Here is a 19,251-nt window from a genome sequence, read left to right on the forward strand (position 1 = left end):
AACTCTTTGCCAAGAACTTTGCAGCTAATTTTATCCTATGTGATTAGGGCCACCAACCCCTGTATTTCCTCCTGTGTCTGAAAACATGCTATGCAACATACAAATATCTGTGCGTGATGTTGCCAAGCTAATCAAAAACCTTGATTCCAGTAAAGCAATTGGCTCTGATGGCATTCTCATTATAGTGCTCAAAAAGATTCAACCAAAACTAGCTCTCATACTTACAAAGCTGTTTAAGCTTTGCCTTAAGGAGAATTGCTTCCCAACACCCTGGAAAATCTCATCAGTATGTCCTGTATTTAAAAATTCAGATGATCGCTCATCTCCCTCTCAATACAGACAATCTCCTGTGCATCATTAGTAAATTGCTAGAATCTATGTTAAACAGAGAAGTAGTCAACCACCTCAGCAAAAATAACCTCCTCAGTGACATGCAATATGGTTTCCATTCTGCAAGATGTACAACAGATGTGCTAATGGTTATATCTCATAGGATTAGTGAATCTCTTGCAATTGCTTTCAACATATCAAAGGCCTTTGATATGGTATGGCCTAAAGGTCTACTCCACAAGATCTCCAGCTATGGTATAGCTGGAAAAGTCTTCTCAATTATTAAATCATTTCTCTCTGATAGATTCATAAAAGTAGTGGTTGATGGGCAGAAATCAGAAGCTCACAGTATTAATGCTGGAGTCCCTCAGTGCTCCATCCTGGGCGCAATTCTTTTCCTGATCTACATCAATGGTCTCCCGAATCATATCCTAAGATCATTTTATGCTGATGACACTACTATCTATGGCAACACTTCAAAGACCTTAAACGACCAAGTTCTCTCTGATTCTCTCTCCTCTGATCTTGATCATATGGTGCAATGGGGAAAGTGGTAGCTGGTAAATTTAATGCATCTAAAACCAAGCTTCTATCTTTTCATCATCAATGCTCTGATACTCTAATCTTGGGGAGACTCCATGTTTTGGCAAGCTTCTGGATCTGACCTTTACTCCTGATATGAGATGGAACATGTACATCAATCCATTGCAAAGGCCGCTGGAAAAATGGTGGAATCATTCTACCACTCCAGTAGATATTTGATGCAATTTTCTCCATGTATAAGAGCCAAGTACATCCAAGGATGGAGTACTGTTGTCACATCTGGGCAGGAGCTGCTAGAAGCAGCTTATTCTGCCTTGACAGAGTTCAAAATAGATTTTGTAGCCTAGTGGCTCTTTTCTCTGCAACCTTTTTCCCACAGAAGAGATGTTACGAGCCTGTTTCTGCGTTATCGTTATTTTCATGGCAAGTGCTCATCTGAGCTCCAATCTATGCCCCACCCCCAGCCTGACTTTCACAAAAAACACTCATCTAGCTGAAACCACTATCAATAATTTCCCCAACTCTTTATCTGTGCATAAACCTTAATGTGGATTCCATGGATAAAGCTTTTTTCTTAAAAGTGACTGCTTATGTTCTTTTTTCCTGCTTTCCAACTGACTACAATATCATTGTCTTCATGTTCAACGTGAACAAGTTTAATGAGCTATCCCTTTAAGTAATCCAATTTATGAAATTTCCACTACTAATGATTACTACATTTTCCCATTGACTACTGAATCATTAACCTTATCCTCAAGTGCGCTCCGGGCCTTGATAAATGGTGACTCCTTTGAAAAAAAAAAAAAAGCTTCAATTTCTTTCATTTTTAGTTGTGTATCATTTCATTTTTGAGGGCTTGTTTCTGAATAAAGCAATAAGTTAAAAACAAAAAAAAAAAACAAATGATGAAACTAGCAGCTCATTATGCATTCACCTCAAATCTTCTTCAAGTCAGTAATAATACACACGGACGAAAAAACGCTTTGGATAATCACAGATTTCAAGGTAGTTCTACTAAAATAGCCATATTTTTTAAACCAAAGCACTTCAAGTCTTCAAATTACTACTGTTTTGTTCGGAAATGAATATACTTTCAAATGAATTAATAAATATGAATGTATATTATATATTTTAAGAGTTTTAAGCAAATAAAGTGATGAAAATGTGAACGTCATAAAATGGCGTTTTCGGTAAGGTTTTGTAATGACCCCCCCTGTTTTCTAAAGGTCCGTACCGTGATTGTATGAAGAATTTCGTCATGAAATTTGGGAACCAATCAGTAGAGGTGTTAATCTTAATACTGTCAAGTGTCCGAAATATTTTTGACCATTTCTTTTTTTGTTGTGTTAAAAATAAGACTTTAATATGACTAGTATCGAACATTTTGAAAAAAAAATTCTTCGGACACCCAGTAGTAAGTAAATCAATCTTTTTACTATCTTTATCAATTAAAAGTATTATTTTATGTTGAGTAGGACCGCGGTAATTGATAATTTAAAAGGACCTACCCGAAAAAAAAATTGTTGCTATTTCTCGAATTTGGTCAAATGAAGTACTAGCAGCAGCAGCTCCAGCCTGTAGAATCAGCCATAGCACAGCACAGTGTATAAACAACATGCGTTCTTTAATTTTTATTCAAGAACGAATTAAGAAAAACATGAAAATATGAATATAAATGTTCTTATATGTTTAATTAGAGCTATTTTGTTATCAGAATAACATTAGTTTAGAACTATTCGGTTTTCAGAATGTATAATAACAATCCCAACCAATTCGGCATTATGAATCTGTAGCAGTGTCAGAATCTTTAGGAAAATCGCCATTGCAAATTTGATACTCCTGCAGTATTTTACCCACCGATTTCACGATCTTAGCCGAGCGTTGATCGACATCCGTCGGAAAACGCCGGAACATGGCGAGCGGTACGATACTCTATCAGCCAATCAGGGCGCTTCAAACGAACGCGCAGCAGACGAATAATTTTCATTGAAATTACACACATAGCGTTTCATTTCAGTTATTTTATTGTTCAAAGTAAAAATACACAGCCTTTCATTTCAGCTATTTAATTTAGCGATAAAAAAAAAAAAAAAAAAAAAAACCGGGAGCTGTTGGAAACATATTTATGCGAATTTATGTGGAGACAAAAATTTGGACACAACCCTTCTTTTGTCTCCATAATAAATCAAATCGCGGAAGGCTACCCGGTTTGGGAAGGAGCTTCTTTCCACATCCTCTGAAAACCCTTTGCTCCCTACTTTGCCTCTACAGTCAGTAGAAAATCTTCCAGTCGGAACTAAAGATAAACAGTAATTGTTGTCCCCCCCCACAAACATTACTGAAAAAAAAACAAACAAAAAAAAAACATTGTTGTTACTATTTAATAACGTTTTGTTAAAAACACACACAAAAAAAAAACATTGAAGTGTTTATTACTGTTGCTTACCCCCCCCCCCCAAAAAAGCTATCGGAAAACAAAATGAACCAAAAAAAAAAATATTCAACAAAATAAATTTATTTTACTTTAAAAAAAACTTACGGTAAGTGTTTGTGATTTATTTTATCCAAATTTTTTGTATTAATTTTATCCATTTTGTTGTGTGTGTGTGTGTAATATCTTTTCCTTGTAATGTTGTTGCTATTATTCACATACTTTTAGCGTTCTTGCACCGTAGCTCCGAATTCTCGGCTTTCGTCGGCGTTAACGCCGAAAGCGTTCGTCAACGCTCGGCTAAGATCGTGAAATCGGTGGGTAAAATACTGCAGGAGTACCGCAAATTTGACACCCCTAAGACAAAACTGCGAATAAAATATAAAAAAATCGTAATTTCTGTTTTTAAAGTGGGTTTTTTTATTTTATTTATGGAATATACTTCCAAAATAAACTATTAAAGTTGTTTCAAACATAATAAAAATATTATTTCTTATTTGTTAAAAAACCGTGTTGACAAAATATCCGCTCGCGGTGATTGAATACGCGGACATTCATTGAATCTGTTGTAATTTCTCTCACATTTCTCGTCAAATTTAAAAACATGGTTAAAAAAACAAAATAAACTTTTGTAGATTGCATGCACTTTTATTCTTTAAATTAGTTTTGAACAGCGAATTAAAACAATGTTTTACTGCGAACAGCCACAAATGTTTTTTTTTTCAAAATCAAAATAAGTATCAAAATCTCGTTTATACATAGATTCGAAAAAGTTGTCAAAAAAACAAATATATAACAAATAAATATTATCAAAGGCAAGATAAGTTACTTTTCTACCTAACTGGATAATTTTCTAGTGTTTTTATTTAATGTAACATGTTTATTCAGCTCGAAAAACGTACAGTGTTTACCGATGTATTGGAAAATTAAAAATGGCGCCCGGCCCGACTCTTTGACACGATAAGTTTGAGAAAAGGAGTTAAAAATAAAAAAAAAACTATACAAAATACTGTTAAAAACTCACCGAATATATGTCAGCCTATGTCACATGTCACGGTAACATATATTGAGCGAGTTTCTAGCAGTATTTTGTCTACTTTTTTATTTTTAACTCTTTTCCACAAACTTACCGTTTCAAGAGTCGGGCGCCATTTTAAATTTTCCAAAACATCGGTAAACACTGTTTTCAAGCTGAATAAACATGTTACATTAAATAAAAACACTAAAAAATTATCCAGTTATGTAGAAAAACTTGCTTTTGATAACATTTATTTGTTATATATTTGTTTTTTGACAACTTTTTCGAATCTGTGTATAGTAATACAAACCCTCAAAATCTATATCAATATTCTTGAAATTTTAAAAGAAAACACATCAAACTACAATTAGGAAGCTTTTTATTTCGTTATTTTTTTTTTTCTACTTATTAAGCGAAAGATATTTTTACAACCTGCTCCAGCGTAGTATAAACGGCCTATGGAATTAACACCTTCAACCTCGAAAATAGAAATCAACAAATTTATGGAATTTTCTTTGAAATTTCGCAACGCAGTTTCTTATCAAATTAAAACTAAATATAACATTTTCTGACTTATTTACCTGTCGAATACACATGCATATATATATATATATATATATATATATATATATATATATATATATATATATATATATCTTTCTGTAAAATATTTATTTGAAATGGAAACGGCATTTTGCAGTTAGGACAACAAAACAAAAATGAAGTAACGGTTCGTATTCCTAAAACACTCTTTAACCCTAACAATAACACTAAGTTCGAGTGGCAAGCCCCCCCCCCCCCCAATAAAATACCTTTGTAAGCCACATACAAGCATCTAAAACAAACAAACAAAAAATAGATCCTTCCTTAAAGAAAAATACACATGAAAATAAATTGGTTAACTGTCCTAAAATGCTAGAATGGCCAGGAAATGGTGAATTATTTTACATTAAATTTTTGTGAAACTAACCGCTCCCCCCCTCTAATATTGTTTTTGTTAGCTTTGTCTGTCAAGTTTTCAGTATGTTCACACATAATTTTCCTTAGCCCCTACAATTAATTCAAAGTCCGAATGGCAACCCTCCCCATATTCTCATTGCATAGAAACCCTCTTAAAACTACACATAATCATCTTAAAAAAAAAACAGTTAACTGCCCTAAAATGCTAGAATGACCTATATTAGGAAATTATTTTACATTCAATTCTAAAATAATTTGTTTATCTTTCATTAAAGTTTTTCATGGCATTTTATACATAATTTCCTAAAAAGGTAGAATCACATTTTGGAGGGGTGGTCAGAAGGAGTTGAGTGGGGTTAAACAGAAGGTGTTAATCTACAATAATACCAAAGAAATATTGCAATATATTCATTTTTAAATGGTCTTATGTTTAGATTTAAGTTTTTTGTACATAAAGCACATTACAATTCAACTATGAGTTCTCCAACTTCTTTTCTGTTTATGGATACATGGCATTTTTAAGGAATTGCTGCATATTTATGCACATTTACTGCAGATTATTTGGAAACCATAAACTTTGGGAGATTTTCAGTTGCATATTCTGATTCCTTGTACAAAAATACACTTATATGGTAAATTTCATTTCTTAGTCTTGTGTTTTAACAAAGATATGACATTTTTACTGAAAAAGTAGTGTAAAAAATGTGACGAAACGCATATGGTCTTAAAGAGGGAAAAATATCCAAACGTGTGAGGCACAAAAATAGCCATAACTTCCTTAATTTTAATCAGATTTTAAAAATTTAAAAAGATTCTTTCTTAGCTCATCAAGCTCTTTCTATGCATACCAATATTGAAATATTTCAAGCTATTTCAATTTTTTCATGTGTTTCAATCATTTTGGGATTCACAGACATGGTTAAACTGTGTGTGAAAACAATGACACTCACCATTAATTCAAGAAGTGTTAAAAGTTCAGCACAAAGTGGTTCCATTTCACTTGGCATCATCTGTAAGTTTTTGTTTTCATCACAATCTTCAGCTTTGAAACTGGGAAGAGAAAAAAAAAGGTTTTATACAAAATAAACATAAAATATCATCAAAATAACCATGGCAGTCAATCTGAAATATTTCCGTAAAAATTTTCCAATACTAAAAATGTAAAATAATATTCATTAAAATTGTGATAAAATTGCATTTAAAAACTCAAAATTTAATTTTCTCTTGCTCTCCCTCTCTTCTACTATCCTGCACATTGAAATATTTAAACTTAGCAAACAAATTTAGTATAATAATAGGTCAGTTGTGTTTGTATATGTATATGCATCTGAAAATACCTACAAGAGGCTCTGTCCATTGATTCATCTATTGATTTTATTTTATTTTAGATGTATCCAAGAATCTTTATAAGAGGCTCTGTCAGTCACACTTTGAAATGGCATGTTTATCATTGAATTAATGCCTATTGAATAGGCAAGTGAAATGTGCACTGTTGAATTTGTTTTTGTTTATTTAAACAAATATTGATCATTCATTAGTTTCAACTTTTTTATTAACTTTTATAAGAGATTTAGAAAACCGGTTAAACCACTGTTAAATCACTGATAAAACCAATGTGTCAAAACAACATCTTATTTGAAAACAGAGTTTACACTCTGTTGGATACATGTCTGTAGAAAAAGGAAAGTAAAATTATGGAAAGAGCGATGCTTAAAAATGTTCAAATATACTACTTCATGACATGCCCCTTCTCTGTTACAGCCAAGAAAAATATTCAGTTATAAAAGACCATAATGTTTAACAAAGTGGTTCAGAGCTAACTTGCTAAGTGAGAGTTGTGTTTAGAAATTTATGAATTTTTCATTCTTTTTTGGTCTTTAATGCTTAGAAATATGTCCAGAAATTTTTTTATTAGCATAAAACACCAGACTTTAAGTTAAGGATCTACCCACATTTTTCATTTTGATTAGAAGTAGGAGTAGTAGTATTTCTCACAAAAACGCAACTGTTATCTTATTTTAATTCAGCAATATTTTAATATATAGAAAACTGGTTTATAGAAATGTGGATGAGCTATGCTAGTAGAAATGCATTTAATCTCGTCTGGTTCAGATGTGTTGAGTTGTAAAGGAAAGAACTCACTAAAAAAAACGTACAATGCAACGGTTGACCTTTCTAAGGAATACAAGTTTTGACGAACGAAATAGTCATAAAAACAGATTTCACGCTAAAGAGAAGTCGACTCAAGCGGAAAAAATTAGTAATTCAGCGAACATTGGAAAGCGGTAAAATATTTTCCTCGCGGATGTAAAACACTAAAAGAAAGAAACAGTTGTTTCCCAAGTTCCAAGAACAAAAACTGCATTCAGGTTAAAAAAACAAAAAAAAAGTAACCTCGATTAATAGTATTTTATTTACTAAAATACTAGTCGAAAAAAAAAAAAAAGACAAACCAAAACCTCTAATTGCAGTTTCAAAAAAAACAAACCCAAAAAAACCTCAAACGTGGCAAAAGCGGCAATTTACGCCGTTTCTCTTGGAATCCATCTTGAAAAAAAAACCCCAACAATCTGTAAAAATGAATTTTTGTTTTGTTGTAAAACGACAAACAGATTCGTATTACTAAATTATAAAGAGCAAACGTACAAGAAAGTAACATACGAAAAAAAAGTGGATTTCTAATTGCTGTTCTCCATCAAGTAAAGACTTTTTAGTAAACCAAATTTTTTTTTCTCTTCGGTATTAAAAAATACCACAGTTAAACTAAAATCAAGGAAAGAATTTCTTTTAAAACTGAAATTGTCACTGGATATAAGACAGTAAAACGTCACGTAAGAGAAAAAACAAAAAAACAAAAGAAAGAATTAAATGTAGTCCATACATTTTATTTTTTTCAATTGTGACTCGAGTTGAAAAAAATTTTTTTTTGTGGAAACAGTTGTACTTAAGTTCTGCTGTTACTTATTAGGAAGTTCCTAAAACGGAAAAGTCAATCATATTGGTGGTTTCAGTAAAAGCCTCAGTTTTTTTTTATTTTGTGGTTGTATGAGCTTGACTCACAAGCGAAGTGAGAAAATATTATTGGAGCAGCGATATTATTATTATTTAAAACAGGAACTCTGAACAATTTTTGTTGTAACACAAGCCATTTTATATTTTAGAATACACTAATAAAAAAAAAAAAAAAGGGAAGATTTATCTAGAATGTTAATGCAATTTTTGCAGAGGCAACAACAGGCATAAGCCGAGCAAGATGAACGAAGAGATGAGAAATTATTGAAATGGCAACTGGAACAAGAAGAAAGGCAGAAGAAATTACAATTTGAACATGAAGAAAGGCAAAATGAACGTTTTGCTAAAACACTGGAACTACTAAAGAATAACCAAGAAAATGTCGACAGTGCTAATTTCTCCCATACAACAAATTTTTATAGTATGGACACATTTAATTATGTGCCGGAGGAAGAAAAGAATTTTGAAGCATACTATGCAAGATACGAGGATGTCTTTCAACTGGACTGCAAAAGTTGGCCAAATAGCCAGAAAGTGAGCCTCTTACTCAGAAAGTTGGGTCTAGCAGAACACAGTAAATTCTTAGATTATATATTACCTAAAAAAACTATGGAATTAGATTTCATGGAAGCTGTAAAATTGTAGCAGACACAAATAGACCCCTTTTCTTCTCGCGCATTCGCTTCCTCTGAGTGAGTGATGCGGCCTTAAACTGTCCAATCTGAGGACTTGCACATGAATACGAATTAACCCCTAGGGACCAGACAGCTTCCAGTCTCAGAAGAAATCTCTCGCTCTTACGCTACCAGACTTCGATGGTGCCTGACGTCTGTTCGCTTCGCTGCCCCTACTAAAGATATTGACGACAGCCACTGGTTGTAACTACCTCGTAAGTCAGTGGAGACCCGACTCTACTTTCTTCCTTCCTTTCTTTCTAAAGTACGCTTTGCGAATAAACCTTTCCCTTGTTAAGTTGAAGAAGTGGTTTGTCATTTGTTCATAGAATTGTGTTATTTTATTTTATTAGGGAAATTCCCTAAAATGGTGACTCCGTCGTGATAACACATTTCTGAACAGACACTTCTTTCGTGTTTTAACAGGGTAAGGCGCGCATTTTAAAAACCAGCACATGGTTTCCGACTACCCACATAAACAGATAACGGATTTGGGAGAGCACGTTTAAAACTTAAAAAAAAAAAAACAACAAAAAAAGACGTTATTTCCCTCTCTTCCTTATTGTTTTTTTTTTCCGTTATAAATATATATATATATATATATATATATATATTTTATAAACTAAGGAGCATACAAAAAAAAAAAAAAAACCCATATCATCCTCGTCAAACACGGTAAACGAAAACTAAAGCCGAAACATTTTCAAAGACACGTGTCACACAAAATAAAACGCTGAAAATATTTTAACGGAAACGCATTTCATTTCAAATACATCCCACATTTTCACGGATAATGATAAAACGTTTCAACCGGATACGTTTCCTTAAAACAAAGAAAAAACACCTTTTTCTTTCACAACGGCTACACATAAAAAAAACGCCAACCTACAAAAAGAGGTGACACTTTCTTGGTGTTCGAAAAATTCTTATACCAAGCTTGAACTGATTCTAATGCTATCTTTTTTCTACTTTGAACATTTCTGCCGTTTAACGCGCACCGCGCATAAGAAAAAACTCAACGCAAAAAAAAAAAAAAAAAAGAACTTTCACGAAGTTTTTCCACATTAGCACTCTTCGGCCAAAATGTAAGTACTTAAAGAGTTCATTTATCTCCAGGTTCACACACATTTACAAAAAACCCATATTGTCCACATTTTTTTCACGGCTCTTCCTTATATAGTTTTTTTTTTTTAGCTTTATTTCATGGTAATTTTGTTTCTTTCTTCTCCTCCCCCGTTAGCCTGTTAAAATTTTTTTTTGTATTGTCTCTGTTTAAAGATTTTCTCCATATTTCTCCTTTCTTCTCCACGTGGTCCATATTCGGCGTCCTTTCAGATTTCGGATAGATTATATATATTTTTTTTAATATTTTGTATCTACTTTCGGTAGTGACGATGACAACGTTGCCTGCCTTCGCCGGTGACGTTCGGGTTTGGTTTGCTCAACTCGAGTCTTATTTTGCGGCGAACAACGTGTCAGAGCAAACGAAGCTGCACATTTTAATCAGTGCCTTCCCCGCGTCATTGACTCCTGCGGTCAAGGACTTAATAACGGACACCCCGTTAAACTCCACTTATGATAGCATAAAACGGGAGGTGCTACTACGAATGTCCGTGTCGGCGGAAAAACGTTTTCAAACGCAGGTCCATGACGAGCACTTAGGTGACCGTAGGCCGACAGAACTACTCCGTAGAATGAGGGAACTGGCAGAGGACGTCCCTCCTGACAGTGCCTTAATTAAGCAGCTCTTTTTCTCAAGGCTGCCGGCGCAGGTAAAGGCCATACTTGCGCCAATGTTAGAAAAACACACCGTCGATATAGTAGCAGCATCGGCGGACAAGGTCATGGACTTTGTGAGGGGGTCTACCACCGCGGCGATTCCACAACTGCCTGCTGAGGTACCCGCGGGCACCGCAAATTTAAGACAGGATGCTACATCGGTGGCTATACGAACGGCCATCGAACGCCTCACTAGAGAGGTGAGCAAGCTCAATATGGGCAGGTCACACTCACCCAGACGCCGCTACAAAAGCCGCTCATCTTCCCCGCACCACCGTCGCCGTGCAAACATGCCGGGACTATGTTTTTATCATAGTCGCTATGGCGCTGAAGCACGGAACTGTAAAATGCCCTGCACTTTTAACAACCAGGGAAACTAAATTGTGGAAAGACGAGCACGGCAAACTTTCCACAAAATGCAAATAACCGTGCCTATTTCGTCACTGACGTAAAATCTCAAGCACGTTGCTTGGTAGACACTGGCGCTGCTTGTAGCATATGGCCACTTAGGCTACTTAAAGAAAGGCCACCAGTGTCATTGATAACACTGCAAGCGGTGAACCATTCGCCTATCCCCACGTACGGTCAAATTTCACGTTCTCTGGACTTGAATTTACGAAGAGACTTTACGTGGGGTTTCACCGTAGCAGATCTACCGTACCCTATACTAGGCGGGGATTTCTTGCATAATTTTAATTTAATGGTCGACATGCGCAGACGCCGGCTGATATACGCTAGCACGGAACTTTCCGTCCCTGGCTCGTTATCTAATGCCCCATCTATCAGCCCGGTATTTTTCATTGCCGCTGCGAATGACCCATACCACGAGGTGCTACACTCCTACCCGGAGTTAACCAATTTAAATTTTGTGGTGAGCAAACTCACGCACACCACAAAACATCACATTGAGACCACAGGTGCTCCTGTGTTCTCACGCCCTCGTCGCCTTCCTGTGGATAAACTTAAAGCAGCGAAGGCAGAATTTAATCATATGCTACAATTGGGAATTATACGCCCCTCGTCCAGTCCTTGGGCTTTCCCTCTGCATATGGTCCCAAAACGAGACGGAGATTGGCATCAGACTGGGGACTATAGACGACTCAATGCCATGATGGTACCTGATCGTTACCCAATCCCGCATATTCAGGACTTTGCTTCCTCTCTGCATGGTTGTAAGACCTTCTCTAAGCTAGATCTGGTTAAGGCTTACCATCAGATCCCGGTGAATCCGGCCGACATACCCAAAACTGCGGTTACAACTCCATTTGGAGCGTTTAAATTTCTTACTATGCCTTTCGGCCTACGTAACGTTGCCAGTACTTTTCAGCGCTTTATGGATGAAGTAGTGCGTGATTTAGATTTTGTCTATAACTATATAGACGACATTCTCGTGGCTAGTGCCTCACCTGAGGAACACGTCACTCACCTCCGCCTACTTTTTGAACGGTTCCAGCAATACCAAGTGAGGATTAACCCTGGTAAATGCGTTTTCGGTGTTACGTCACTAGTTTTCCTGGGCCACATTATCAGCCCAGACGGTATATCTCCGTTGCCGGAAAAGGTGAAGGCTCTACAAGACCTTCAACCGCCCACTTCACTTCGCCAACTTAGGCACTTCCTTGGTCTGTTGAATTACTACAGACGCTTTATCCCGCACTGTGCGGATCTCTTAGCTCCTCTTTCCGACCTGTTACGTAACAGGAAGAAGAAAAACAAGCAGATCTCACTTAATGAGATCCAACTTAGAGCATTTGCTGAAGTGAAAAATAAACTAGCGACGACATCTTTGCTGGCACATCCTGTACCCGATGCCCAGTTTTCACTGGTCGTTGATGCATCGGGCACAGCTGTAGGTGAAGTGCTGCAACAGCAGCACCAACAACAGTTACAATCTCTTGCATACTTTTCGCGACAGCTGAAACCGGCCGAACAACATTACAGCATGTTTGGCCGCGAACTACTGGCAATGTACCTCGCAGTGAAACACTTCCAACATTCACTCGAGGGCCGACAATTTGTGATCTACACCGATCACCATCCGCTTACATACGCACTGCGTGCTAAGCCGGACAAATATTCTCCCCGCGAAACACGTCATTTGGACTTTGTTTCGCAGTTTACTAGCGATATCCGACATATCGCGAGTGAGCAGACGCATTGTCTCGCCTGCCCATTAATTCTTTGTCCTCACCATCGGATATCGATTTGCAACAGATGGCCTTAGACCAGCCAAGTCTGGACACGTTGGATCCATCGTCACCTGAATTCGCGACTTGCAAATTCGCATATCTGCCCGTGCCTACTTCTGACATGCAGATCATCTGTGACACCTCAACGGATTCACCTCGACCATTCGTTCCAACGACCCACCGTAGAGTTGTTTTCGACACTCTACACAACCTGGCACACCCCGGACGCAAAGCCACAGTAAAGCTGATTACAGCTAGATTTTTTGGCCTAACATGAGGCGTGACATCACTGCTTGGTCACGTTCCTGTGTATCCTGCCAAAAGTCAAAGGTGCACGAGCATATCCGCACACCCCTTGGAACATTCAGCACCCCAGATGCTCGGTTTAGCCATGTTCACATTGACTTGGTTGGACCATGGCCGGTCAGTCAGGGATTCATTTATCTCCTGACCTGCATAGACCGTTTCACACGGTGGCCAGAAGCCATCCCACTTAGTGACATTTCGGCTGAATCTGTAGCGCGAGCCCTTATATCAGGCTGGATATCGCGTTACGGAGTTTCCACTACGATCACCACTGATCGTGGTGCACAATTCGAATCCCACCTATTCCGGGAACTGTCCAAGATCCTCGGGATCACTCACATTCGGACAACAAGCTATCACCCTGCTTCGAATGGGATGATAGAACGCTTCCATTGCCAATTGAAAGCTGCATTACGCGCTTACCCCGACCAACAGCGATGGAGCGAGTACATACCGGTCATCCTTCTTGGCTGTCGGGCATCAATCAAGGAGGACCTGGAATATTCCGCAGTCGAACTGGTCTATGGAGCACCTCTATCGTTGCCAGGTCAGATGCTGACCCCGATAGAGGATATATCAACTGACACAGCTCTGTATGTCAACAGACTACGAACTTATCTCAGTAAGCTACCGCCGATGCACCCTAGGGAACAGACCATTAAATCGTTGGTTCCGAAGGATATAGCGACATGGACTCACGTGTTCCTTAGAAAGGACGCAGTAAAAGCCCCTCTAACTCCACCTTACACTGGCCCTTATCGCGTGCTTTCACGCACTGATAAAACTTTTATCCTAGACATTAGTGGTAAAAAAGAGACAGTATCGGTAGATAGGGTAAAAAGAGCCTTTCTGGACACATTAACACCTGAGCCACACATTCCTCCAACATACACACAGCATAATCATACACCTGAGGTAAATGTTCCACGTGAGACTAATTAGTTGACCACTACACGTAGTGGTCGACGGGTACATTGGCCGAAGAGACTATGCAAAACAGTGTATTTCTGTTGAAAAAGAACATTTTTTCTTCTCTCCTTTTCAGAACAGAACGTTTTGTGCAAATATTCCAACTTTTCACAGAAAAGTAAGAACATTTTTTTTTCTGCAAGAAAATAACCTAAAGAGACGGACATTTCTTATTGTATTTTTCTTTCTGCTATTTGTTATGCTACCTTTCTCTTTGTCGGCTTTCAGCCTAAGCAGGGGGTTATGTAGCAGACACAAATAGACCCCTTTTCTTGCGCATTCGCTTCCTTTGAGTGAGTGATGTGGCCCTAAACTGTCCAATCTGAGGACTTGTACATGAATATGAATTAACCCCTAGGGACCAGACAGCTTCCGGTCTCAGAAGAAATCTCTCGCTCTTACGCTACCAGCCTTCGACGGTGCCTGACGTCTGTTCGCTTCGCTGCCCCTACTAAAGGTATTGACGACAGCCACTGGCTGTAACTACCTCGTAAGGCAGTGGAGACCCGACTCTACTTTCTTCCTTCCTTTCTTTCTAAAGTACGCTTTGCGAATAAACCTTTCCCTTGTTAAGTTGAAAAAGTGGTTTGTCATTTGTTCATAGAATTGTGTTATTTTATTTTATTAGGGAAATTCCCTAAAAATTACTAAAAGAATTATTTAATCCGAATATATCTCTTTTTCATAAGAGATGATTGTGTATGAATTTAAGGAAGATGGACAACCAAGATTATTTTACATACGCATCAGTTGTCAATAAAAACTGTGATAATTTTAAGCTAGCGGAACAGTAGAAGATTTCAAATGCGTAATCTTTGCACAAGGGTTAGTTTCCATGAAAAATGCAGAAATACGCAGATGAGTGTTGTCTAAGCTGGAATCTGAGCAAGATTTAACACTTCAGAAATTAGCAGAGGATTGTGAAAGGGCCATTACACTAAAAAAGGATTAAAAAAAGATAGAAGAATCTGGAGTGGCATATGTAAGAAAGGTTAGTAAACCATACACAACCAAGAACTATACAAATAAAAGCAGTCAAAATGGAATGAGATATTCCAAATATAATAATTATAATTATAGTAAAGAATATAACAAGTCTCTCCCTAGATATAACTGTAAGAGATGCGCAGAAAGACATTGGGAATCAGATTGCCCTTATAAGAAGAAAAAATGCTACATTTGCAAGAAAGTCGGACACAAAAGCGATTGTTGCAGATATACTTTGTTTGTTGTATTGTTTCACCAGAAAGAGAGTACAGCAAACAAAATCAAATGAAAAATTAGACAAAAATCGGCGAAAATACATAAAAGTGGAAATATTTAAAACGCCAATAAAATTACAACTGGATTCAGGATCCGATATTTCTATAATAAACTTGAATATATGGGAAAAGTTGGGTAAACCAACCATGATGAAAACAAGTAAATCAGCTTGGACGGTAACTGGTGGTGAGATAAAATTTGAAGGAGAAGTTATCCTTCTGATAAAATAAAAAGGGATTACAAAGAAATTAAAAATGTTCATATTGAAAAATAGCAAAAATCTGTTTGGAATAGATTTGATTGAGAAATTTGGACTGTGGGATAAGCCAATCAATACATTCTGTAAAAACATAGAATGTACTACTCCAACAACAGGAAATACAAAAGAGGACTTAAAAAAATTATTCCCTGAAGTATTCATGACTAAATTAGGTCGTTGCAATAAATTTAAAGCCTCGTTTGAACTTAAAGAAAACACCAGCCCAATTTTTAGAAAAAAGTGAAATATTCTGTTCGCTGGGTTGGAAAAGATTAATAAAGAATTAGACAGATTGGAGCAGACAGACATACTATCAAAAATAGAACACAGCGACTGGGCAACCCCCACCGTATACGTAAAGAAAAAGAATGATGAAATCAGAGTGTGTGCAGACTTTTCGACAGGTCTAAACTCCATATTACAAGATTACCATTACCCTCTACCAAGCCCAGAGGAAATATTCACAATGTTGAATGGTGGTAATATCTTCTCCAAGATAGACTTAAGCGACGCGTATTTGCAAATACCGGTTGAGGAGAATTGCTCAAAAATACTATGCATCAACACGCATAAGGGATTGTACAAATACAACCGGTTGCCCTTTGGCATCAAAGTAGTGCCTGCTATCTCTCAGCAAACAATGGACACCATGCTATTGAGTGCATATGTGCATACCTGGACGGCATTGTTATCAGGAGCAAATCCCTAGAAGAACATAAGGAGCATTTAAAACAAGTATTCACTCGAATACAAGAATTCGGGTTTAAAGTAAAAGAAAATAAATGCGACTTTTGTATGAGCGAAATTAAGTATCTTGGACATATAATAAATAAACATGGGCGACGTCCAGACCCAGAAAGATCTGCAGCAATAAAAAACATGCCAGCACCTAATAACGTAACAACCTTGCAGAGTGTCTTAGGACTCGCAAATTATTACTAATCTTTTATTGAAGGGATGCATAATTTGCGAGCTCCCCTAAATGAGCTGCTAAAAAAGGACACACCTTGGAACTGGACACAAGAATGTCAAACCGCTTTTGACAAAATAAAGAGTGCACTAACATCTGAATTAGTTCTAACTCACTATGACACAAAATTAAATATAGTCGTCGCTAGTGATGCTAGTTCCTACGGCATAGGAGCATGCATTCAACATATCATGCCTAATGGATCTAGAAAGCCGATAGCTCATGCTTCGAGAACACTGCTTCCAGCAAAGAAGGCATATTCACAGATTGAAAAAGAAGCATGTAGTATAATCTTTGCAGTGACTAAGTTCCACCGATACTTATATGGTAGACATTTTATACTTGAAACCGACCATAAACCATTAGTCACAATCTACGGATCAATAAAAGGATTGCCTGTATACACCGCAAATAGATTGCTGCGCTGGGGTACGATCCTACTGAATTACGATTTCCAGCATCTAGCATCGAAAAAGATTTCAAGACTGATACCTCAGAAACATAATTTGGAAGAATCAGTGATTGCAGCAATTCGAACAAATGTCGAAGTGAAAAATATGGTAGCAAACATCATTAAAGAATTACTGGTACGTCACATCACGTGACCTCCTTGTTTACCTTAAATACCCTCTTCATATGAAGAGTCGGGTTCGTCTAACAACTCGCTACACTTCGACGTCTCGTCTCTGACATAAACTGTTCTCCTGTGAATTATTGTTGAAACCTGCCTTATCCCCGGAAAGGCATCTGACCACATACATGTGGTGGCAGCGGCCAAAAATTCAAAAGAATTCAGCCTCCCTCAATAATACGTTATACAAACGGAAGCAAATAAGTGCCCATTGACTAGGGGTCGGTGTACGGTAAGACTTTCTACAAAAAAAAACAAAAAAAACAACAATTTTTACTCTCACTCATATTACAGCAAAGATTATTAGAAATCTGAACTTTTATTTTCGTTTATTTTTTCTAAAAGAAATTGAATTTTTACACTTTTCCCCCCTTGACATTTCTACAAAAAAAAAAAAAAAAACACCACATTTCTATTAGTAACATAACATACATACGTATGTTCTTGCCGAACGAATCTTACCTTAAAGCTTAAAGAATTAATTTAATCAGACTGTTTCTTCACTTTTATTTTCTTTCAGATATTGATAGAAAATAACGGATGCCATTTGTTAAAAAACAAAAAAACAAAAACAATTTTTACTCTCACTCATATTACAGCAAAGATTATTAGAAATTTGAACTTTTATTTTTCGTTTATTTTTTCTAAAAGAAATTGAATTTTTACAATAGTCGATTTAATTATATGTTGTTGTTCTTATAACAACACACCTTTGAGTGAGTAAAAAAAAAAAAAAGTCTCCACCCTGTTCTTTGATTAAAGTTTTCTACGGCTATTTTTTCAACTTGTTCAATTTCACGGTGATTAATTTGGAAACTTTTAAATTAAAATTAAAATAAAAGGATGTCTGCCTTCAGCACTAAACAAAGAATCCTCACTGAACCCGAATCAAGAGGCTCGCTCGAAGCCTGGTGTGAGCAGTTATTATACCATATCTCAAATGAAGATAAATTCGAACGCTATTTGGAGGACCTTAAAACCTGGTGCAGTGTCGCAAGTGGCATCCCCCACAGAGGCTTCATAACCGATGAACAAGAGGTTAATGGGAAAAGATTCTCGGCGGAAAAAAAAGCCATTAACCTAAAAGTACTACTCGGCTTTATAAGCATCCATACCCCTGTTGTTAGTAGTACCTTCGTAAAAGAAGAGGCGCACAGTATTGACGAAATCTTTGATAGACTCCGTCAATACTATGATTGTCGTAAATCCGGTACGACCATAATGAACATGTTTAAATTTAAATGTGGCGCCAATGAAACAAGAGAGGCTCTCTGGGAAAGATGCTACTCATTTATGGAAGACAGCTTGATTACAAAATCTTCAGCCATTAAACATTGCGGATCAAAATTAGAAAACGATGAATGCCTAACCCCTACATTACAGAACATCACGGTGATGATCTGGCTTGATGCAATCCATCGAGAACTACCATCCATTGTTAAACAAAGATTCGCGATCACTCTAAGGGACTCCACTCTATATTCTATTAGGGCGGAGATCAGTGATGCTATACCATCCCTATTACAAGAAATAGGGGACAGAGAAGGGAATATAGCATACTCTTCCATCAACAGAAGTAGAAGATCTGGAAACCAGAGAGGTCGCCTGACAAAAAGACCGAAATGTTGCCTCTGCGATGCAGCAAACAGACCAGGTGCAGAGACTCACTACTTCCAAAACTGCCCTTTCATGCCAACATCAGATAGAAGATTTCTTCGATCTAAAATTACTGATATTGAAATCTTATCGGAATCTGAAGAAGAAGACGAAGACTTCGAGTACCACGAACCCAACAGTAGGATGGTCCGAGTTAAACAACCTCAGAACCCCAAAATCAACAAGGTAGATATTGTATCATCACCGTGTATGGAAGTAGAAACAAACAAGGAAAACTCGATCATTATACTGGACACTGGT

At 36.9% G+C, this 19,251-nt stretch overlaps 2 protein-coding genes across 4 annotated transcripts in view; one reads left to right on the top strand and one right to left on the bottom strand.

The window, feature by feature from the left end:
• Window positions 1–19,251, bottom strand: part of LOC145256389 (cyclin-dependent kinase 2-interacting protein-like) — a 161,014-nt gene that overhangs the window by 39,317 nt on the left and 102,446 nt on the right. For all 3 annotated transcript variants that reach the window (XM_080115238.1, XM_080115239.1, XM_080115237.1), the window contains exon 3: window positions 6,233–6,332. In XM_080115238.1, coding sequence (XP_079971364.1) covers window positions 6,233–6,332 — 100 coding nt within the window. The remainder of the gene's footprint in view (window positions 1–6,232; window positions 6,333–19,251) is intronic.
• LOC145256387 (ribokinase-like) overlaps window positions 2,201–19,251 on the top strand; it is a 212,233-nt gene continuing 195,182 nt past the window's right edge. The window contains exon 1 of the mRNA XM_080115236.1: window positions 2,201–2,287. The gene's annotated coding sequence lies outside the window, so the exon portion shown is untranslated. The remainder of the gene's footprint in view (window positions 2,288–19,251) is intronic.

Source organism: Euprymna scolopes, chromosome 32 (genome assembly GCF_053919585.1).
Source record: "Euprymna scolopes isolate OS-2025 chromosome 32, ASM5391958v1, whole genome shotgun sequence".
Classification (NCBI taxonomy): domain Eukaryota; kingdom Metazoa; phylum Mollusca; class Cephalopoda; order Sepiida; family Sepiolidae; genus Euprymna; species Euprymna scolopes.